The sequence below is a fragment of the Akebia trifoliata genome, chromosome 4 (assembly GCF_017979445.1).
Source record: "Akebia trifoliata isolate Shusen 1 chromosome 4, ASM1797944v1, whole genome shotgun sequence".
NCBI lineage: Eukaryota > Viridiplantae > Streptophyta > Magnoliopsida > Ranunculales > Lardizabalaceae > Akebia > Akebia trifoliata.
The window spans coordinates 5063280-5087041 of NC_141378.1; the positions used below are offsets into that span (position 1 = coordinate 5063280).

At 34.4% G+C, this 23762-nt stretch overlaps 3 protein-coding genes across 5 annotated transcripts; all 3 read right to left on the reverse strand.

The window, feature by feature from the left end:
• Positions 1-1717: 1717 nt before the first annotated feature.
• Positions 1718-6151, reverse strand: LOC147403203 (Rhodanese/Cell cycle control phosphatase superfamily protein). The gene is made up of 4 exons (XM_086438700.1): positions 5188-6151; positions 4226-4328; positions 3191-3436; positions 1718-2010 (listed from the first exon to the last, which is right to left on the reverse strand). Exons 1-4 carry the CDS (start codon positions 6078-6080, stop codon positions 1957-1959), a joined length of 1296 nt encoding a protein of 431 aa, XP_086294826.1. The 5' UTR covers positions 6081-6151; the 3' UTR covers positions 1718-1956.
• A 1125-nt stretch (positions 6152-7276) lies between these two features.
• LOC147403204 (Ankyrin repeat family protein) lies at positions 7277-12777 on the reverse strand. 3 transcript variants are annotated; one of them, XM_086438699.1, is made up of 4 exons: positions 12451-12777; positions 10936-11450; positions 9651-10060; positions 7277-8656 (listed from the first exon to the last, which is right to left on the reverse strand). In XM_086438699.1, the coding sequence occupies exons 2-4, from the start codon at positions 11375-11377 to the stop codon at positions 7793-7795; spliced, it is 1716 nt and encodes a 571-aa protein (XP_086294825.1). In that variant the 5' UTR covers positions 11378-11450; positions 12451-12777; the 3' UTR covers positions 7277-7792. The 3 variants fall into 3 exon arrangements, with proteins under 3 accessions (XP_086294825.1, XP_086294823.1, XP_086294824.1); XM_086438697.1 differs by having other exon boundaries at positions 10936-11576; XM_086438698.1 differs by lacking the exon at positions 12451-12777 and having other exon boundaries at positions 10936-11664.
• Positions 12778-15536: 2759 nt separating this feature from the next.
• On the reverse strand, positions 15537-17462 carry LOC147403205 (polygalacturonase-like). Its single transcript, XM_086437633.1, has 4 exons — positions 17014-17462; positions 16436-16725; positions 16099-16327; positions 15537-16016 (listed from the first exon to the last, which is right to left on the reverse strand). The coding sequence occupies exons 1-4, from the start codon at positions 17446-17448 to the stop codon at positions 15798-15800; spliced, it is 1173 nt and encodes a 390-aa protein (XP_086293759.1). The 5' UTR covers positions 17449-17462; the 3' UTR covers positions 15537-15797.
• Positions 17463-23762: the final 6300 nt, after the last annotated feature.

Here is a 23762-nt window from a genome sequence, read left to right on the forward strand (position 1 = left end):
TTCTAGTAAACATGAAGGTGGGTTCAACCAGATTTGAACCTACGTCGTGGGATCAACACTGCACACACCTTTACCAACTTAAGTGTTGTTTGTTAAACTGAAAAAAATTAGTGCTGAATAGTATTAAGCGCTGAAATTTTTAAGCACTGAATTTAAGTGCTGAAAAAGTTGTTTGTTTAGATATTAAATCATATTTTGTTACACATTGCTGAAGCTGGTAAATTGTCTTTGTTATCCTTACAATCATATTATACATTGTTTACATGTTTCAAATGCCTATTTTTTATCAAACACAATAAAATATATTATTTCTTATAAAATTAAAAATATAATTCATTTTTAATTAATAATTAATACTCAAATCTTCAATTTATAAATAATCCTTTTTTTTTGTAAAAGCCCACAAATTTCAAATTAAAAATAATAATGTCATACAAGTCACCAAATTTTTGAAATCAACATTACAATAACTTAATTTGGATGAATAATTTTGATGGAAATGACGGATGTGTAATTATAAAAGCACCCTATGAATTAATAAGGGCAACCCACCACTATAGCCAATTTTTTTTGTTTTATATGAGTTTAAAGTATTGGAATGAAAAAATTTTTAGGAGGATGATCATATTGGTATAGAGTCATCATCACCAAAAATCAATCCATTTTGAAACTTCTAACTCGTCAAAAATAGTTTTCAAAAAAAAAAAAGGGACGATTTACGGTTCTTGAACTTGTTTTGATAGGGTTGGAAGTTTCAGAATGTTCTAATTTTTTTGGTGATTGTAGAGATTCATCCTCATCAAAAATCAACTTATTCCAAACCTTTTCAACTCATACAAGACAAAATAATTTAGCTATGGTGTGGGTTTATAATTTGTGGGGTGCTTATATACTAATGAGGAGATCATCCTCACCAAAAATCAACTCATTCCAAAACTTTTAACCCATATAAGACAAAATAATTTAGTCATGGTGGGTTTATTAATTTGTGGGGTGCTTATCTACTAATGAGGAGATCATCCTCACCAAAAATCACTCATTCCAAAACTTTTAACCCATATAAGACAAAATCATTTAGTCATGGTTGTGGTTTATTAATTTGTGGGGTGCTTATATACTTATCCATGGGATATAAGAAGTAATATCCTTTTAAGAATAAGGGCATACTTGTCCATGCTCAAAAAAACGAAGGGCATACTTGTTCGTGTCGAAAAAAGCGAAGTGCTTACCGCTTCAGCACTTTTTTTCAGCATCAAAATAGTGTTGAATTTTTTTCACTTATTTTCAGCAATAAACGCTGAAAATATAGAGTAAACAAACGCGCTATTTTCACAAAAAGCGCTGAATTTAATTTTTTTCAGCAATAAACGCTGAAAAATAGCGCAAACAAACACTGTCTTAGCTAAATTGGCACCCTTCGAAAGTGAGAGATCTTACTGAATGCATGTGCCCATAAAAGCCTCTCATGCATGTACCTCTCATCTTCTTTTACACAAGTGGTGATGGTTGTATTTGCTCAAGAGCCAACACTCATTTCTTCACTTCTTTGAGAGAACGAATCTCTTATAACAAGCCAAGACATTCAGTCTAACCAGATGATAACATGTCCCTAAGATGGAACCCTTTTCGATTCCACACCTAAATCCTATAATGTAAAAGTGCATATGTGTGGAGTTGACAATAGGGGTATCTATCTTGGCATGTCATAGGAGAAATATCCACGTAACACATTACATTCAATTTCCTCATAAAGACTAGACAAGCAATACTCATGCCAATCCTGTATTAAAATTCCATTTTCTCCACAAACTCTCCTCTATCCTCACTAGTAAACAAATAAAAATTTTGAAACTAGTTAATCAATCTATGGAACAAAAATTGCCTTTTTTCCTGGACTTGGGATGATGTCAGTGATTTCTTGAGGCAATCCAACAAAAACCAATGGATCTTCCAGGTTCAGTTTCGAGGCTTTGATGGAGTCGGAGAAGAAGGTGGCTTCATATCTGGGTACTGCATCCACACCCAATCAAATATTAAGCAAACAGGAATGAATAAACTAATAGAGATAAAGTGTATACTTTATAATAGAGATAAGGTATATGCATTATTATAATGCATACACCTTATCCCTATTATAAACAACATCCATATGCACATGCATGCATGTGTATAAATATATTTTTGTTTTGGTAAGTATGGGTATGACATCTTATCATAAACCATGGACATCTTTCCTCCCCATTATAAGACATAAAATCTTGCAAGAGAACATGCACTACCATGATGTGCATGCACATCATGCTAATGATCATCGTGACCATCATCATTGGCTCCTGATCCCATCTATTTGGGGTAGTATGAATATGATTATGCTATGCATTCTTCAACAAACTGGTACGTATGCATGGATATTAAATGAATTTATGTATGCATTCATGCATGTGCACATTCACATATGTATATCATGGCAACATGGATTTATGTACATGCTTACATTTACCGTAATTAAATATGCATGAATACAAGTCTCTCTCTTACATAACACAAAGCAGCAGTAGTCACCACAGGTGGGCACTCCTATAGAGGAGAGATCTCAGATCAGTGTTTAAAATACTGTACCAAACCCGGTGGCCCAACCAGGTCTGACCACTTAACCATTGAATTGAATAAACCCAGTTTTTGTGAACCGATATAAAATACAAAAAATTTTGGGGAAAAAAAAACTCAGGAGTAAAGATTTTTGGGGAAAAAATATGGTGTCCATAATGGAAAGATTCTTTAACACCAAATCCTTTTATGCAAATGGGAGAAGGTAATTTTGGGAGAAAAAGAATCAATTTAAATGAATGTGGATGTCTATTGAAGAGATTATCGAAACTCGGTTTTGAAATGTAAGTTACAAAAAAAAAAAAAACAAATAAAAGGTAAAAAAATATATATTATATGATCAAAGGTTTGTTTAGTTCCCTACTAATCTAATTACAGATATTTTAAAATTCTTTAAGATGCAAATCAGTCCAACCAAATTTGACCAAGGTCTAACCATGGTCCAACCAATTTAATAAGTTTTCAGCCCAGCCATCAGTTTGGTTCTTAAAACATTGGAAGAGATGCACGAATTCAAATAAACATAATAGAAGTCAAAGAGCAGTATAGTTTTGGTTATGATTCAGGGGGGGAAAAAACATACATTTGGATATGGCGACAAAGGTCTAATTGAACCAAGATTTCCTTGTGAAGTAGGTCCAATCGAATTGACATATCCATTTGCCACTCCTTTCCCTTTATTTGCAGGGACATTTGTAGAAGACGAAGTCTGACCATTTTCTTCAGTCAGACTGCTTAATCCTTTTCCATCCCTCTCAACTAATTTTGATGTTTTACGCTTCCCAGGGAAAACATGAACAGATGGTGGCAGAAGGGTTTCCTGTATTGCCTGAATGTTAAGCAAAAAAACAAAAACAAACACCTTAGTTCCCTTTCTTTCTCATCCACCATAGGTAAGCAAGTTCTGAAAACTCAAAATCAAGCTAAAATAGCGAAAAATAGAGGGTAGGGATATTGAACGTTGTTTACGGTCATAGCAGTTACAATGGCCATCAGCACTGTGGTTTTATTAATTTATTTATTTTGGATCAATTACATTATTTTGAGAAAATAATAAAATAACAAAAAATATATGTTATATAACAGAATAAAATTTTATAACAGCTGTTATGTTTGAAGTGTTGGTTCGTCATCATCATCAAAGCCTTATCCCAAAACTTTGGTCAAATGAAATCAAGGAACAAGATCCATAGAGTTCTCACCATGATACTTCAAATCGTAACTAATAATTTGATGTGCTTTTTTTTTTTTTGAGGCACGCATTACAATATATAATTTAGCATATGATGTGATATAATATTTATCGATATCCATGACAATATGTATTGCACTATTATCAGGTTCACCACTCCACTCTACAATAACGATATTCATACAAGTTCTAATTGCCCAAACTCCAAAGAATGTGAAAGAATTAGATGACTAGGATTGAAATTTTGGCCTAGAGATATAACCCAACATGGGGGACCATGTAATGGTGGGTCCAGAACCCCTGCATGTCAGCCATAACTAAAAAAGGTTGGGGACTTGAGGTGAAGCTCAACTGATGGTTGTCCAGGTTCAAGTATCCATTTAATAAAGGATATGTTACACATATAAAGAGAGAAGATAAGAATACCTGCCACCCATCCTTGCCTCTGAGGCCCCCCTTGATTGCATAAGCTTCTTTGAAGCCATTCTTGAACAATAACTCTGACACTTTCATGGAACTACCATCAAAGCTACCTTACACGGCAAAAAAGTAGTACTTGAGTTAAACTCTCATCACTTTCCAAAAGTGTAATTAGAATCAAAGTCGAGTTGTCAAATTATTCATATTTGAAGGAAGAAAATTCGTATACTTGGGGAAAAGGGGAAAAAAAAGAACACAAGAGCCTTGTGGAACTACATAGAGACGCAGAAGCATGGAATTAGTGCCTTTCATAGTGAAAAAAAAAGGGACCAAATTCCTCCAATGATTCCAATTTTATTTCCTTGATAGTTAATCAAAAGGGAAGATTACCATGAGTCAAACACAGAGGTCTATGAATCCTACCTGATCCATATACGTGGCACACATGTAAAATGCTCAAGATAGTTGATGAGTTCCCACCTATGAGATTGGAGGATCCAAACCATCTTAACGATTATGGAGGTTTCTTCTGATGTGCGGCTCGTCTGGGGCCTTTGAAATGAAAGGAATAGCAGAGTTTTCAAGGGAAAGGATGAAGAAAATCACGACATCATTCTCGACAATAAGGCCTTTGTGTTTGAGTGGATTAAGATGTCAATGGGACTCCATGAAATCACCCTTAAAGGATTTTATTTTCAAATGCAATATCATCGTTCCCTCGATTCTAATACACATTAAATTATAACATAAAGATGCAAATACGTTCTACATTTTTGACATTAAGGTCTTTGGGTTAGAGTGGACTAAGATGCCAATGGGACTCCAAGGAATCACCCTTCAAAGATTTTATCTTCAAATGCAATATCATCGTTCCCTCAATTACAATAAATAATACATTTTAACATAAATATGCAAATCACTACTTCAGCATAGCAAAAAGTCATGAATTATTAAAAAGTGATACTCACTTGTCAAGAACACATAGAGTGGTGTTTCCAGGATCCCTGAAATTCTCCAACACCTTCTTCACAAACTCTTCTTCTTCTCCTTCGGAGAAGTGAACCTGTACCACACTCTTATTCAAAATCTTCAAATTGGGAGAACACAAATAGGCCAAACTCTTCTTATCCCTAATATCCAAAAGTTGTGAATTTGGGTCATCCCGGAGCTTCCTGAAGGCATCAATGGCAGAAATGAATTTGAATTTCTTCAGATATTCTTCTGTAAGAGGGATCGCAATGAGCCAAATGAAAGTAACCCCAGAAACGAAAAAAGGATTCCGGTTAAAGAAGTCATCGATTGAAATTAGAATTGATTCGATATTAATTTTATCTGAGATTTGCTCACTGGACATATTGATTTCAGAGGCAATGGAGGGGAATGGAGCTGAAACCACCGCCATTAACGCAAAGGAAAGTTGAAGTTTAAGATAATCTCGCATGCAAGAAGCAATTTTGAGGATCAAAACGTGATTTTGGAGTGGATTTGACAAATGGGTAGCCGAAATTTTGAGCAAAGAAACCATTCTGTGGATTGAATTGTGATTTTTTAAGCGAGTTGAGGGATGGGTAGTATTAATTTTCAGAAAAGAAGCGGTTTTTCGGATTGAAAAGTGGTTTTGGAGGAAATTCGAAACAGGTTGGACAATTGTAATCTGGTTTGAGGGAGAATTAGAAACACATAAGGTGGTTTCAGGGGTCTTGAAGGAATTTCGGTAAACTTGAGAGGCAAATTTGGAGCCGCAAGAGCTCTTTTTGAGGAGATTTGGTAGAACATAAGTGGTTTTGGAGGTGGTTTTGAGGGTTTTAGGGTTGTTTTGGATTGGTGGGAGAGATGAAAGGCTCACAGTAAGAGACTCCATGTAATGGAGAACGAGTGGACAAAGGGGTTCATAAACTCTCTCCTGGATAAGATTTCTGTTCTTTGTTAGGTGCTTTAAAAAGAGGCCGATACGCAGTTCGTTTCGGCCGATATTAAGTTTGTCTTCGGGTTTTGTTGAGTGGCATTTGACATGTTTTTTCCGGGGCAACCTTCCATTCGTTACGGAATATCAAATTTCTGTCAAACTTATCGTGTCCTTTCTTCACCATACCCAGCATTCAACTCGATTCATCTATAGGTTAAGATTTTAACTGTTAATTTTTGTATCATAGGAGTGTTAATGTGTACCCATTTAACAGAATTGCAGTCAAAACCCAGAATCTGAACCTCATTTTATTGAATTCGATTCTTATTGGGTCTCTTGGAATCAAATCGATTGAAAACCAAAACTGATAGAACTCAAGAAGCAAACAAATTTTTTAATGATTTTGATTCCAATTTAGTTAATTTTAGCACGAAAATTTATAAGAATCCAAATCAATTGAATATAACATTTCAATTCTGATTTCTTTAGGAACCGAACCAGAACGAACCCAACTCATTGACACCCCAGACCCACTCGATCTAACAATAGATCGCTGAAATCATCGTAATACATGTAAATCATTGGTCATGCTCACATAATCGAGTTATTTATTATATTAGAGCATTAAATGTCGTTGCTTCTAGATGAACATATGTAATTTAATTGAAATAATATTTTATCTACGAAAGTCAATAGGGTGGTTGATGATGAGTCTATCTTAGGTGAAGGAGATTTTGTCACAAGTAGAAATTATTCTATGAACAAGTGAAGTTTGTTAGTGAGACGGATTTCTTGGCCATCCTATAGATCTGATAGTTCGACTAATTGGGGAATATTGAAAATAATGATGAAAAGAATTTACGATCAGAAAATTAAACGAGACATGAAAAATATCATTTTCTTTAAATAAATATCTGCCTTCAATTGGTTCCAATATAACCTTCATCAATACAACTACGTTTAAAAACCAGAAAATTTTACACAATTTGTTGAGCAATTTTATTTATGAATCAGTGGCCACAAGAAAGGATGATGCATCTGAAGTCTACGGAAATGTTCACAGTTACTAAATCAAGATTCATAAGAAAATTTGCATTTTTGGATCAATGCAAATGATAGGGAAATAGAAAATAATAGGGGAACATCAATGATAAACAAACATAAAACATTATATGTTATTTTGATATTTGCAGATCCGATGTATTCGATTCTGTGTACACTCACTGATACGAGTGCCAGTGGACACAACTAGTAGTAATTACACACTCAGAGTTAGGAATCTTGGTATAATTGTCCTCATGAATGGCTCGATGAATAAGATTCAGGGTTCAGGCCTGTCTTACATTTAACATCATTGTCCTCTGGAATGGCTCCATGGATCAGATTCAGGGTTTAGGCCTGTTTTACATTTAACCTCATAATATAACACAAAAACAACAAAACAAAGTCCCATTTTCATGCCCAGTCTCTCCCACAATTTCAATTCAAGTAACCAAGATCAGAGTAGATTACCTGATATCATCTCCAAGTGTTTCTCAACCTGAATACCCATTTCATCTCTCTGTCCTATGAACTTATTTTACACCTCGGCTCAAGTTAATAGGCCTAACCATATGTCACTAGAGCGGGAGCTACGACTGGGGATTGTGAGATCATAATGAATTAACCTAAACTGCATACATCCTCTTATGTTCGTTGTTCAACAACTCAGGATCCGAAACCATAGACATAGAGAATGAACGGGACTGACTACCAGACCCTCTCCTTATGTTCCTCTTGTTGGACTCGTCAATTCTATTCATAATGACAAAATAACACATAGAACCGAGGGTAGTCAGCATGATCAATCCACCGATCACCGTAGCATACACAGCCAACCAACGGGCATGGTGACCCACCACTACATACGTGAGAGAGATGAAAGCCACTGATATGAAAAGACAAGCCAACCACATAAGCTTGTTGATCACAAACATGAGTTGCTTCTTTGCTTTCTGCTCGATCACGACAATGGATGTCTGAACTACGACTACGGCCAAGGATATGAAGAGCGCCACAGAATCAAACACAAAGAAGATGATGAATGCTGCATTGTTTGCAATATAAGCTTGCCCAAGAGTGAAACCATCGGTCTTATCCTCAACATACTGGCCGGGTACGGTAAAGATGGCAGCAAAGGCAACGGTCGCAATAAGAACAGCAACAACTGTGGCCGAGTTTATTGCATTATTGAGACCACTACTGTGGAGCTTCTGTAGCCTCTTTGCGATCTTATGTACCCGTTCCTTGGTCTGACGGGTCTGTTGTAGTTGGGAATGGACATCATGTTTTATGTCACTAACCGTTTGCTTCAGTTGCTTCGCCGGATTTGGAGGGTTTGCTTGGTCCCTACCAACGGCACCCCCTGCTTCTCTTATAATGGAAGCAATCTCTGGTTTTTCAGATTTCTCTGCAATATCGAGTGGGCTCTCCCCAGCTTTGTTAATTGCATTGATATTAATACCTTCGATTGATAATAAACAGCGGATTATCTGGAATTATATAAAGCCATTTTAGTAGTGATAATAGATTCATCATAGATGAGCGATGAGTCAAATTCTCAGTTAACTCAAAAATTGTTCTAATTTGGTCAAGTTGAGTCTATATATGGTAAGTACATAGACGATTATCCTTACATTTCAAAGACGATAAAATAGAAAAAAACAAAGCTCGTTTCACTTGAAATGGCCAATTAACATCGGCTCAAGATAAACCTACTTGTTCTTTTGTAGGTAAACAAAACAAAATATACTTGTAGGGTACCTTTTTTGAAACATCATCAGAGAAAATAAACATTAGGTGTTGGTCATAAATATCTGTTGAGTGTGTCGGTCATGCTAAATCTTCACATATGGCACACCCTTCAGGCCCACTGACACCATAAATGTTTTGCCCACCCCTTGGGGAATCTACACACTAAGAATGAATCTGATTGGTGATTCCTAGCCATTGGATTGGAGCATGTTTTTCGTCATGACCATTGATGCTTTTTAACTGATGGTGTTCATGAAGACCATGAAAAATGTGCAAATGCAACAGCTAGGAGTTACCTATCAAGTTGATTTTTGAGGTGTTGATTCACAAATGAGTAGCCCAAACATTCATGGGATCAGTGGGCCCATAGTACACCATATAGCAATTCTTGGCATGATCAACATGTTGAATGAGAGAATAGGTACTTCATAATTCTAGTCTTGTATAAAAGCTTGAATTAATTCAATGAAAATGTCTACTTCTCAAACAATAATTTAAGAGAATTTTTTTTTTGAATATTGCTGAAGTGACCTCAAGCTGGAACCTTATCTCACATCATGACGTGAAAGTGGATAGGAACCTTAGATGCTTTTTCACTCGTATCTCGATGAAAAAGCATCTATGGTTCCTATTCACTTTCACGTCATGAAGTGCGATATGAGGTTCCAGCTTGAGGTCACGACTCTTTATATATATAAACAATTAAGAATGAGACAAAAAAGTGAGACCCACCTGAGTGCGGCCCTTGATTGTTGCAACATGCAATGCTGTGTTTCCTTTATTATCTTCCAAACTGATAGCCACAGGGTCAGGTTTAAGCAATTCAAGCACAACATCTACCTTTTTCCCTTTCACTGCCATGTGCAATGGAGTCTGACCTTTCTTATCCTTCCTAAAACCTGCGCTTGGATCCTTACTTAATAGAGATTTCACCATTTCCAAGTGCCCCATCCTTGCAGTAGAGTGGAGGACAGTTTTACCGTTATTTCGGGCTATCTTAGCAAGGTTTGTGTCAGTCTCTAGAAGAAGATTTACAACATCAATGTGTCCTTGAGTTGCAGCCGTGTGTAATGCTGTAGAATTGGATGCATCTGTGGTCATGGCTAATTCAGGAAAAGAATGCAAAAGCTCCTTCAACACATCTGCAAAACCAGATCAAAAATCACTTCATGAAACAAAGGAACAACAACATAGCATTCACTTATGTTATCCATCATGAAAATGTCGAAGAAACACAAGGCTTAGATAGGTTACATGGAAACAAATACATTAAATGAATCATAGCTGTGATCGAAAATACATAAACATGACCTGGTCTAAGTTCTAATAATACTCCTGAAAATAAAAAATAAAAATCATCATCACACTATCATTATGATCTAAATATTAGCCCAAATGTTGGGTTCTGTAACCGTAACACAAGTCCCCCCCCCCCCCCCCCCCATTCTACTCTATCTAGAGCTGTATATTCTGCCCAAAGCAAGTTATCTGGGTCTATGCCTTTGTTCCCTCCCTCAGAAAAGCACATTTCAAACATATTTATTAGTGCATATCTATCCACTTTGGCTATTACAGTATCACTCCCTCAAAGAGGTGCCCCCATGAGCTATGCTCTAAAATTTGGGACCCCTCTTTGAGTCCGCTTGCTTGGATCTTCCTTTCGGTTAATCCACATCATTTCCGGCCTTCCTTTCACCTTGGTGCCTTCAACTTTCACCAAAACACTCCTTATTGGTTTTCGTTTTATATTCCCATATCATCCCAATTATCATCATCAATGCCTTTTTCTACATATGTAAAAACAAAAGGACATTATGGGGTTTCTTCCAAAAATGTTAAAATATAAAAGGAGAAGCAACTCAGGCTTATCCCTCTCTAACTCAAGGGGCATCACAACCACTTAGAAATATTGAGTAATACTGTAAATGATACCCAAAACATGCAAGACAAAGGAAACAAAAGAAGCAAAATAAAACTAGTAAATACACAAGAAATTGATGATCGAATCAATTGTTACCATGATGACCCTGCTTGGCTGCAACATGGAACGCATCAAAATTGTTATTGGCTGGAATAGAGGCTGTTTGAGGATCTAAATGCTTCAAGAGCTCGCTAACAATGGGGACGTGTCCATTCTCAGCTGCAGTGTATAGTGCTGTCTCCCCATAAAGATTCTGCTTTGATAGCAAATCCTTCAGATCATCACCAGTGCAGTCCTGAAGAATCTCTTTAACCTTCACTAAGTTCCCTGTGCGAGACGCTATATGAAGTGGCGTATCACCCCTCTTTCCAGGAGACTCTTTGCTCTTCCTCTTCTCGCGAAAGCTCTGTTGCTTCTCTATAGCTATTCGAAAGCTCTTTTGTTTGTCCATCACGCCACGAAAACTCAGTTGCTTCTCCATTATTCCGCGGAAACTCTTCTGTTTCTCCATTAAACGAAAGCTCTTCTGTTTCTCCATGGCCAGTCACACTAGAAAGATTCTAATTTTCCGATTCAACGCTGAAAATCCACCATTTTCTCAAGATTTGAATCTAGAAATTCATAGTCAAAATCTTTGATTCAGATCTTGGATTTTTTTAACCCTTTCTTGATCAAAGATCAGTTCACCATATCAAGAGATCAAAGTTCACATTTCCAGGGCTCAAAAAACACAATTTCTGTCACAAAAAGAGTTCAAAATCAATCCACTAGATTCAGATATAAAAACCCTAGTTCACATTTCCAGAGCTCAAAAAAACACAATTTCTGTCACAATAAGAGTTGAAAATCAATCTTTTTTTCATGAGAACCTAATTTTCCTGATTCAGCACTAAAAATCCACCTCTCTCAAGATAGGAATCTAGAAACTCATACTCAAAATCTTTGATTCAAATTTCAAATATTTTATCCAAGATCAATTTGCCATATTAAGAGATCAAAACCCTAATTCACATTTCAGAGCTCAAAAAACACAATTTCCGTCACAATAAGAGTTCAAAATCAATTCACCATATCAAGAAATCAAAACCCTAGTTCAAATTTTCAGAGCTCAAGAAATACAATTCCTGTCACAATAAGAGTTGAAAATCAATTCACCATATCAAGAAATGAAAACCCTAGTTCCCATTTTCAGAGCTCAAAAAACACAGTTTCTGTCACAATAAGAGTTCAAAATCAATCCTTTTTCTGAGAAAGATCCTAATTTTCCAGATTCAGCACTGAAAATCCACTCTTTTCTCAAGATTTGAATCGAGAAACTCATACTCAAAATCTTTTATTTCTAATCTCACAAATGTTTTCCCCTTTCTCACTTCAAGATCAATTCACCATATCAGGAGATCAAAACCCAAATTCACATTTGCAGAGCTCAAAAAACACAACTTCTGTCACGATTAGAGTTCAAAATCAACTCACCGTATCTGGAAATAAAAACCCTAATTCACATTTTCAGAGCTCAAAAACACAATTTCTATCACAATAAGAGTTCAAAATCAGTCCTTTTTCATGAGAATAATTAAACAAAAAACAACCACCCAACACCCTAAATCTTACCAGTAATCCAAGCTCAAACAATAACAATCAGTGATCCTCAAAACCCATCCACCAGTACACAAACCATGATTCCCGATCTTAAAAGTAAATACCCAGACCTAGTTTTCCACCAATATGTAGTAAACCTAACGCAGATTGAGAGAAAAGCAAAAGCAGAAGAAACCCATTTCAACTTTCACTCCAAAAACACTTAAAAGCAACCACAATCACAAAACACAACAAACAAACTGCACAGTCGCCCCCACATGTCCATCTTAGATTCTTATTTTCTAAATTATTTTCAGAAAATAATTTAGATTTTTTTTTTTACTCTCTCTCTCTCTCTCTGCCTGTTTCTTTTTAATTTGAGGATGAGTTTAGTGGCGGCCATCACTAACTGACACTAGACACTATTCAACCGAAAATGATGGTGTCACATGGCAAGCAAATGATAGAGGACGCAAACTCCAAAGCAAATCAAAGGAGTTTTTCATTGACAAAACAAAGGGTAATTTGGACCTTTCAGTTTTATTTCGGTGAATAATTGGGAATGTTTGATTGAGGAATTTGTTGGAAAATAATTTTCAAAATTTTAAAAATATAAGAGGACTAGAGTTTAAAGAAGCGGAAAGACAATAAGGGAAAGGAAAATACTGGAATGGCGCAATCAGACGCATAAGAGTTTAAAAAAATTGACGTGGCACGCATATAATCGTAGATGTTTTTTTTATTCATATCTCGTGAAAAAGTATCTATGATAAGGTGCATGACACCATGAGTTTTTATCACCATCTACAACACAACTCTAAGGAGAATTATTGAAAAATAAGGGAGAAGAGGAGAGAGGATAAAATTTGAAGGGTATTATTGAACAAGTAAAAAAGTGGGAAAAAATATATAGCGAAATACTTTTTATTTTGACAAACATAGATGATATAATTAATTTTCATTTACTTAAAATTTTTAAATAAAAATAAAATACCTATTTCAAGAGATAATTAACAATTTTGATCTGAATTTTTTTTCTATTGAAAGTGAAGCTTGGGCTGTGAGAGGACCATATTCACTTGTTAGGCCTAATTCAGAAGTGGTAGGGTCCATTTTTGACTTTCAAGGGTTTTTTAATAATCATGAGAAACATAAAAAAAAATTATATGTAGATTTTTATATGGTTGATATCTATTATCATGATTCACGACAACTGTTATTTTCATGGTGGGCAAGGATAATATTTTGTACACCTTTTCGAAAAAAAATGATTCCCGAAACAAATAAATATTTTCTCTACAATCAAATGACCAAAAATTAGATTTTTCAAGTAAAAAAATTTCAATGTGAGTTGTCATGTAATCAAACACGTCTTTCAAAAAATTCATTTTCATTTTTCAATTATTCAAGAGTTTTTTTTCTTCCCTAACCTTTGGGATGAGAACCCAACGATTTGTATTTGATGGGAGATGTACGACTGAGATGAAAAGAATTCCTAGGCATTCCCAAGAAAATGAATCCTGAGAAAGTCTTACCAATCCTTAGCTAGGAAGCGTGTGTTTTTTATCAAACTAAATTCTACCTTTAATGGTCTGCCTCAACAATGTTGAGGCTAAAAATGTCTTTTTGCTTATATGTATACAACATTTTTCAATTAATAAACAAATAAAATTAAAATAATATTATTGGGTTAGTAAATAAGGACAATCTTTTTGAATGGATGATATGCTTATCGTGTATTTTACATTTAATTTAGTGTGTGTGTATTAAAGGGTGTTAGGAATTTAGGTAGCGTACTTATAATCGCAGTGGAGGTCCAAACTTTTAGTTGTGCCACGTTTTGCTGATTGTTGGATATTGAAAATTTAAATATCCATTACATCGATGTTACTAAAGTAGTTATGATGCTTTCCACACCTTAAATCGTAGGATCTTTAATCGAAACCCAGAAATTCGTAGAACTTAGAGAGGAGAGGGAATAGAGAGATTTTCTGATTTTTGGTGTATTTCACGTACACTACTTTACTCCTATTTATAAGGATAAATAGATAATGAGATTGCAGTCTCTAAATTAAAAACAAGCCCTAATATACATACCTATGAGATGGACCCACATAAATGCCCAAAATAACCAACAAAAGGCTTTTTGTTTAGATTAATGAATTTGAGTCTTTTAAAGTGTCAATTAACTGGCATATAGACGCTTGTTCATATAATTCAAATTTTCGCGTAACCTCCAACAAAAAATTCCACATCATCAAAAAACCAGTTCAATGAGGGCGACTTAGGATCTATAAACTCCAAGAAATTCATCAGTTAGGATAATTAAGATATATTGGAGGCTGCAAACGAAACATTTACTAAGGACTAAATTTTTAATTGGAACAAACATTTACATTGAGACTGATCACGGAAAGCAGATATCACGATGTAGGAAAACACACTAATTTCGGAAACTTTGATAGATGATAATTAAAGCGAAGGGGATTTGACAAAGATTGGGTATCGAAATTGCATTTGAGATTCTGAAATTTCCACTTAGGCATACTTTATCGAATAGATTAGCTTGGAATATGGCAAGTATTTAATGTAAACTTTCATCCTTGGTGGATAAGGGGCCTGATTAGAGAACCAAATGTGATCATGATCATCAGTTTTTACAAGTTTATCAATAACTCAACAACTTTTATGGTAGAATTCAGATCACTCTACCCTTATCACATTGCATGATCATGGAGTTATTTTGAGAACCAAATGTGATCATGATCCCAAATTCTTGCTTCTACGAGGTATGCCATTTAATTTTGTGTACGTATTTATAATTCAATAATACAATCTCTCGTTTGCTTAAAAAAAAAAAAATACAGAAATAGCATTGTATATTATAATAAATATACTCCAAAAGAGGCCGATTAGTTGCAGATCTCCTAGTACTGATTGCATTCCATCACTTCAAAACAAAATCATAACACCTAATTGGTTTGATTGAATTTTAAAAAAAGTTGTATTTTTTTTTTTAAAAGCTCAAATAAATTTTAAACGATAAACTTTCAAAGCAGAATAAAGATAGTATATTAAACGTTACCATATGTACAATGCAGACACAATAATCCAACATAAAAAATAAAATAAACAACCTTTATTAATAAGTGAATAGTCGTTACATCAACCCTAAGTGGGTTTATATAGAAAACTACCAAAGACAAAAATTAGAAAGAAATACTCATTATAACGACTCCAAATCAACCTAGCTAATAGAATATAATTTTAATTAGAAATCTTTATTTAATACTAATTAACCATACAAACGAATTTCTTTCACATAGACTCCAAATCAACCTCATGAATGTTATCTTATACGTATAACAAATGATTTTCTTTCACAGACAACTTGCAGGAAAAACGAAACCACTAGTTTTTCCTTTTGCATTGAGACAGGATGATTTCGCCGGGTAATTATTATAAGTAAGCTTTATGTCATGCAACTTGATATCCCTGCAAGGATTGGTCGCACTACAATCAAACTTCGTTGCAATTTGTGTCAATGATGATCCTTGAATGTTTTGGTACATCACTTGACTGATTTTTATACCTGATTCCTGAGAAGAAATTCCAAGAGTAAATGATTTAGCATAGACACATGTTTTCACCTAAAACATAGTCAAAGAAAAATTAACTTACTTGACCAGGACAACCTATTTTGTGAGGACAGTAATGTTGATCGATTATAATCGGATTTCGAACATTCTTCATGATAATATTCTGATAAAGGACTCCTCTCACAAACCCGTTACTCGGTCTCGCCCATGATTTTATTCTTAATCCATTATCGCTTCCTGTGAAAACAACTCTTTTAACTGTCACATTTTGCACCCCTTCTTCTACCGCATGCCTAGCTAGACTGCCAATGCTGTCATAGGTACACACATTGCTCATATTAGTACTAAATCCATCTCCATAACAACTAAATATGCATAAACAACCAAAATTTTCGAGGGGGCATTGTGTAAATGCTCACCTTATTCCATGTCCTGGTCCACAATCGATGTGCTCAATCCAGAGGTTTGTGGTTCCAGGGCCAATTGAGATACAATCATCACCTGTCTTTATATTAGTATCCTTGATGATCACACCCATTGAACGTTGTATATGTATGCCATCGGTGTTTGGACTATCATCAGGAGCAAAAATCTTGAGACTTTGCACCATCACATTCTTGCAATTGTTGAGGGCGATGTGAGCGACCTGGCTGTTGATCGATGTCAAGCCTTGGATCACTATGTCTCTAGCGTGGTTGAATGTTAACGACTGCATACAAGCACACAAGCATTAATGGTCGTAAGAAGTGAACATGTCTTAATTAGAGGCCAAGTTTGACATTTAAATAGTATTAGCTACTAAACATGTTTTAACTTTAATGAATTGAATTGATGAGACTGGAAATTAATTAAATTGATTGGACCATGGTCCAACAATAGTTCAATTTGGTTGGAAAAAATTATATTTGTTAATTTTTTATTTTATTTTAAATGTGTGATATTTTCTTCTAATTCTAGATATACTAGAGGGTGTTATATATTATGGCTCAATACTTACTCTTGCTCCATCTGGGCATTTCTTTCCACCAGCCCTGCAAGACCAGAAACCCGCACCCTGCCCATCTAGGGTACCACCCGAGACCGACACACCACTGACCTTATAGAACGAAATCCAGTGACCAAAATTACCGACTTCCCAATAATTAGAAGGGGCAACCAAGGTCCCATCGATGTGAAATTGAATCGTACTGGTCTTGCATGGGCCTTTGAAGATCACTCGTTTGATCAAATACCTTCCACGAGGCACGTAAATGTTGGTGGGTCGGGTTGAACCACATGTGGAGGCCCATGCTGCAAGAAATGCTCGGGTTGAGTCAGTTTTACCATCGGCTTTTGCACCAAAATCGACCACATTATAGGTTGCATTTGTAGATGCCAAGAAGCTGATCAAAACAAGAGAGACAAGAAGACTCAAAGACTGGTATTTCTCCATGAGAGAGAGATTGGTTGTTAGTTGATAGAAGTTTTATAAGAAGTTTGAGCTATTTATAGTGTTTGATGGTTGAATTAGAAAAGGCCAATGTGATGCCTTTTATGGATGTTGGGCGCAATCAAACTAAAATTCTACCAAACCATGTTTCTGTTATAGAAAAAGTATTAAGGCATGGTGGCTGCTGGTATCATGGTAATAGTACACCTAAAGGATAATTCAATAGGTCACATGCATCACTTGTTGCAAAAGACCAATTGAGTCTAATTTTGGTGAAAGGGCCACATTCAAGTAGTTGTCCATTTGTACAAGTTATATATTTGTCAACTCGCCATCTTGACAAATCTATTCCTCCATTCCATTACGTGATCTTGATCTATATATACCTTACCCTACCATGGTCTTAGGCTCGATTGTAGCTATGTTGAGTGTGGAACTGTTTCAAAAAACATTCAAACTCCCACATGTTCATTAAAAAAAGTAAAATTGTTTGGTAAAACAGTTGAAAAATAATGTGTTAAAAAAGTTAAAAATATTTTTGAATTCGACTTTTAATTGAAAAACAAGGTGGTTCTCACTTGATATAAAGCATAAATATTGCGCAATATGTGAATTGTCCATCCTAAGATCTTATTATTATTTATTCTATATAAACTATGTATCTACGTAATAACAGAACGACTTCCCACAATGTGATAAAAAGTCCAAATTTGATAGTCCTGGGCCGCCAAATTTCATAAAATTCAATGGACAAAAGGGTCGAATTTTTCATTATCAAATTTTTTTTTCTTCGATGGGCCGAAATTGTCAAATTAATTAAGGATGGGAGAAATTCGACAGCTCTAAACCGTCAAATCTAGGAATATCTAGAATTTTGACGGTCCTAAACTGTCAAAATTCAATTTCTAAAATTCGTGGACCTTGGCTCGTCAAGTTTTTGTGTCTAATTTTTCAGTTTTCACGTAGTGTCCTCTTTGAACAATAAAAAGGGAAACAAATAAAATAGGGGGTTAAATGTTTCTCATTGCAATATGAATATAGGAATCATTGAAATATTTGTTTGATTGAAAGGTTATTATTCATATATTACTAGTCAATTTATTACATTTACATTACTTTACGGGATTCCAGTAGAATTTTGAAATGGAGATATTTTTATTTAAAAACGCTTTGCAGAACGATCTATGAAACAATTGATACAGTTTGATTACTCAACTCAATACTATACTGAAACTGAATTAAATTAGTAGTACCTCTAGAGTCCACTTCTTCCCCATACTACGAGTGAAAGGGAAAATGTAAAGACTACCATTAAAGCAGCCCAAGCAAGACTTACTATATCCATGTGAATTATGTCCCCTATCTCTATGAATATGAAGAAATTCTTCCATTATTAATCACTAATAATAGTATAGTGGAATTAATGAATGTCCATTTTTTTAAACATTTGATTCCCCATCTTCTGTAATTCTAAACCCTAGAAATTATTACACATTAAAACTCATTTTATCACACTTTAAGATTATTTATCGAATGAGCTCTAAAACCCCAAAATAATGATCATGTTTTTAAAAATTATTTGATCCCAAAATATTTTGGTCATCTTCGGAGTCATCTTGGTATTGTTCAGGAACGAGCCATAAAAATCTACGTGATTTGTCCTTAACATTGGCTCATTCAGTATCTGTGATGACATGTTTGAGATTTTGAAAGTCTTGGACAAGTTGATAAAACTAGGCTGAATCAACCAGTGCTTTATATTTTAATAAAATTATTAACTTTTAATAACTTATATATTCTAGTCTATGTTAATTTATAAATATTGTTATTATTTAAATAAAAACATATATTAAGAAATAATTTTAAAATAAATTAAATGTTTTATCTCCTGTAAAATAGATGATTCAAGCAAGTCAACTCAGTATCAATGAGGGACGAGACTAGACCTACACTACATGAAGTAGCTACTTCAAGTGAATTCTCATCCTTAATGGAGCATGTAGGGGAAAACCAGGAGATGGTCTGGTTAGAGAATCAACTGGAGTCACAATTTCTTCGGACTGTTGGGTTTTGAATGGATACAATAAGAAAAAATGTTGACGGATATTAATTGGGAGGTAAGAAATGCATTTATAGAAGACACAATATTGCAGTTATCAATAATATTTCTTATTTACCAAGATAGTTCAAAGACATTATTTTTGAGAAAGAATCATGATAATTTGACTACCTCACATGGTAAATTCAATCGACTACCTGACGTGACAAGTTTGGGAACCATAGATATGCGCTCCTTGAGATATATGGTTCCCTCGATATGCACTTTTTTATGGGAAAATGCATCTGTGTATCTCGAGGAACACAGATCTATGATTCCTGAACTTGTCACATCATAATAGATTGAGTTTGCCACGTGGGGTAGTCAGATTATCATGACTCTTTAGAGAAATTATTGGCCTCCAAAATTTTGTTTCTACTATATATATATATATATATGAAGGGATATGCCCTTGACTTTTTTATAATTATAATAATTTATCAATACAATCTTGCACTTTCACACCAAAAAAAAAAATACAAAAATATAAAAATACAAAATTCTACTGTTCAAACATGTCTCAAAAATAAATGATAAGCCACCAAAGCAGAACAAAGACATATTAGAGAAAGACAACTCACCTGTTTTTCCTCTCTTCTTCTCTCCCCACTTAACAAACCAGACAAGAGAAATAGAGATAAACTAATTTATTTTCTCTTCTATCCATTTCTCTCAATCCAAACATAACGTGATTTCATATATAGAACACAATCAAAGACCAAAAGTTGAAAAGAAATACTCAGTATGAACCATAATCAACCATTAATTAATATTATTAATTTCCTCATTAAGAATATTATCTAATATATTTTATAAATGATTTTCTTTTACAAACAACTTGGAAGCGAAACAAAACCAACAATTAATTATTTCCCTAATGCATTGAGACAAGAGGATTTCGTTACATAGTTATTAAGTGTGCTTTATGTCATGCAACTTGATCTCCCTGTTAGGATTGGTCGTGCTATGATCAAATTTCATTGCGACTCGTATCAAACAGGAGGTTTTATGGTTGATCCGTTACCCCTATATACCAAATACGTCCTTGCAATGAATTTGTAGGATCTATAAGATGGAGATAATGTGGCCATCCATGAACTTTTCTTCATTTTTGTTGCATTTCACTCTTGTACAAGATTGGATGCTAGAATTTTCCCGCGTGAATTAGTCTTTATTTGTGCATATTCGGTGGAAGAGCTAAATAATGCTCAATAAATAAAGAAAAACATTTTCCTAAATAGGTTAGGGTAGCATCCGAAAACATGGTCGGATGCCACAGGGATGTAGAAGACAAAATTTTAAAAAAGAAATTAGAAAAAAAAAATTATTTCTCAACTCGTTGAATCTTAATTTTTTAAATGTGGGATTTTGGTGCCCATCCATTTTCAAAGTCATGGATGAAGCCAAAAAGATTTATTTATTTTATTTTTATTTTTTTAATTTAAAAAATATATATATAGTCTACCCCATGAAATTGAGTACAATTTCCGAGACCCCGTCATAATGGACATCCATAAACATGGTAGGATGTCACATGGATGAATATCTCAAAAGAGAAATATTTTCCTTACTTAGTAAAGATTTTAAGCCTTACCAATGATTATTTTGCACAAATGGATTACTGCAGTAGCAATCTAACACCACAACCCTCTAAGTTTCATGAAAAACTTAAATTAAAAAAATCAAAAAACAATTCTTTTGGGCTAGACCTCGCCCGAAAGTGAGACTAAATGTTGTACCATTTTCCTAAGTATCCCTTTGTGTATAGCATAAAGAGCTCTTTTTAACCAAAAAGATATATCACTTGCCGGCTCAGTTGGCATTAGTCATTTACTTATGAATGCGTGAAATCCCTGATGGCCTGATGCTGAGTCATCCTATTCTAATTTAGCTATGCCAATGGAACATGAATAGTTTGAGAGATGATATGAACCCCCAGCTAGAACCTCCAATTGCTTAGGGGTCACACTGTGTCCCCTTTTGTGGATGAATTATTCTCTCCTTTGAAATGCATCAAATAGGTCTTCTCTCTCACAGGCGTTGTTTCCAAATTGAATGATTCTACTTTTTTTTCCTATATTTCTCCTCGAATTCCTCGATTCCATAAGTTTGTTTTATATCTTCTTCTTCTTTCTCCTTTTTTTTCCTTTTTTTTAGGTTTTATTTGAAGATTGCTGTAGTCCCTCTTTTTCCCTCCGGGTCTATCATGCACCCAAGGTTTTGAAAATGGATGTCTATTGAACTTCCACATAACTCCCAATCTTGCATTTCATCCTCTACAAATCTTCAAGCATCGATTATGTTTTTGGATGCCACAAGGTGAGCCCAAGGACTCTTAGTAAGGGTGAAATCCTTAATTTGTAAGGCAAGTCAGACTCATCATAAAATTGTAGAAACTTTAAAAAGAAAAGTTATTTTTCATTCTTGAATTCTTATCTTAAATTTTGAATGTCAATTTTCTAACCCTAGGATGAAGTTGAAAAAAGTTTTTCTTTAATTTTTTTTATTTTAAGGAAAAATTACTTGAGGGACCCTGATGTAGGGATTTCTTTTTAAATGGTCCTTAAGTTTTGAGCAGTAGCCTGATAGTCCATTTGGTAAGCTTTTCTTTTCTGAATGATCCCTCGTTATTGACGAGCTGACCACTTTTTATTTATTGTCAAGGTCAATATTTTTATCGTCGAACTCACCACTTTTATTTAGTGTCGATCTCACCACCAGCAAAACCATCCATCTTCAATTTCTGAGTTTTTCCAACTAAAATGTATGAAAAATTGACTAAAAACTTGAGATAAAGACTTGTTTTGATGATTTCAAACCAAAAGATCCATCTTTGATCAATTTTTATCCATAAACGAATTTTTTATTTTATTTTAAAAATAATTATGTTTTTATGTCTTCAAAATGCTTGAAAAAAATCATTGAAAATGACTTCTTCTCCCTTGAAACCTTTTCGATTTAATGGAGTCTCTAAAATTTTATTGGGATGTTGAAAATCCAATTTTTTAGACGAAAATTAGGAGATCAAACGGTTAGGCATTCAATTGTGAGAAACGTGTGAATGGGGTTCTGGACTGATTTGGAAAATAAAGTTTTACTAACTAGAATATGAAGAGATGCCCTGAAACTTGGGGATTAATTGGAAAGAAATCCCTCCATCATGATCCTCTTTAGTAATTTTTTTATTTTTTTAAAACCTTATCTAGGCCACAAAATCTGGAGACCTGTCGTGTTGGATTTTGAATCATGTTTTCTGATGCCACATAGACCAATAAAAATGTGGTCTCCAAAACGAAGGTCTGTGGTATTGGATGGACAACGTGGGCAGCCAACAAGGTTTCCCGTATGCCACGTGTACCAATAAAAATGTGGTCTCCAAAACGAAGGTCTCACACATGAAAATATCTAGTTTTGTGGTGTTGGAGTGACAACGTGGGCAGCCAACGACTTTTAGCAAGATTTGAATCATTACCAAGATAGTCATGGTAGCCTAACTTGACTGATATAATTATCTGCCTCCATAAAAAGCAAAAAAAAAAGCTAAAAAGCAAAATAATTTTTTTACTTATTTTTTAATAAAATTAATAAAAAATTAAAATTTTAATAATTATTATATTAACAATTTATTTTGTGATTCCGACCGGCTACGCCTCTTCGAAACGGTTAAGTAACATTGACATCGTATTGGTAAGTACAGTGTGTTTTTTTTTTTTTTTTGCTAATTTAGTAAGATTTGAAATCTTACTAAGGGTGTTGAGGTCAATCAATTTCGCATTCCAACAACACAGATTTTTAGATTTCTATGAAAAAATCAAATATAAAAAAAAAAAATTTAAAAGAAAACTAATTTTTTATTTTGATCCAAGGTTTTAAAAATTAATGGCTACTCATCTCCCATCGAAATCTCAAATTTAATTAAAATTTAACGGTGATAGCTATCCTCTATCAAGGTTTTTTTCCTCTTAAAGTCCATAGAATATTGTCATTTGCACCCCCTTGTAATTGGATCATGTTTTTGTTTGTCAAAAGATAAATTCAACCACTCTAAGTAAGATTTGAAATCTTGCTAAGGTAGTATGACTAGATTTACTCTTCCAATTACAAATCCCGAGATTTTTGCACTTATATAACAGAAAAACTTTGCTCACTAATTTAATAAAATTTCAAATTATACTAATGATCAATGAGCTCAAATGAATTACCAAGCAACCCAACATTA

Bases quoted from the DNA above. Each gene is read 5' to 3' on its own strand.
- LOC147403203 (XM_086438700.1), bottom strand. From the start codon at position 6,080: ATGGAGTCTCTTACTGTGAGCCTTTCATCTCTCCCACCAATCCAAAAC. The intron at 4,329-5,187 runs GTGAGTATCACT...CGTGTAAGGTAG, and splicing joins ACTCTATGTGTTCTTGACAA to CTTTGATGGTAGTTCCATGA. The intron at 3,437-4,225 runs GTATTCTTATCT...CTTAACATTCAG, and splicing joins GAGGCAAGGATGGGTGGCAG to GCAATACAGGAAACCCTTCT.
- LOC147403204 (XM_086438699.1), bottom strand. From the start codon at position 11,377: ATGGAGAAACAGAAGAGCTTTCGTTTAATGGAGAAACAGAAGAGTTTC. The intron at 10,061-10,935 runs GTAACAATTGAT...CTGGTTTTGCAG, and splicing joins AGCCAAGCAGGGTCATCATG to ATGTGTTGAAGGAGCTTTTG. The intron at 8,657-9,650 runs GTGGGTCTCACT...ATATAATTCCAG, and splicing joins CAATCAAGGGCCGCACTCAG to ATAATCCGCTGTTTATTATC.
- LOC147403205 (XM_086437633.1), bottom strand. From the start codon at position 17,448: ATGGAGAAATACCAGTCTTTGAGTCTTCTTGTCTCTCTTGTTTTGATC. The intron at 16,328-16,435 runs GTGAGCATTTAC...TACCTATGACAG, and splicing joins GGACCAGGACATGGAATAAG to CATTGGCAGTCTAGCTAGGC. The intron at 16,017-16,098 runs GTAAGTTAATTT...ATTTCTTCTCAG, and splicing joins AAATAGGTTGTCCTGGTCAA to GAATCAGGTATAAAAATCAG.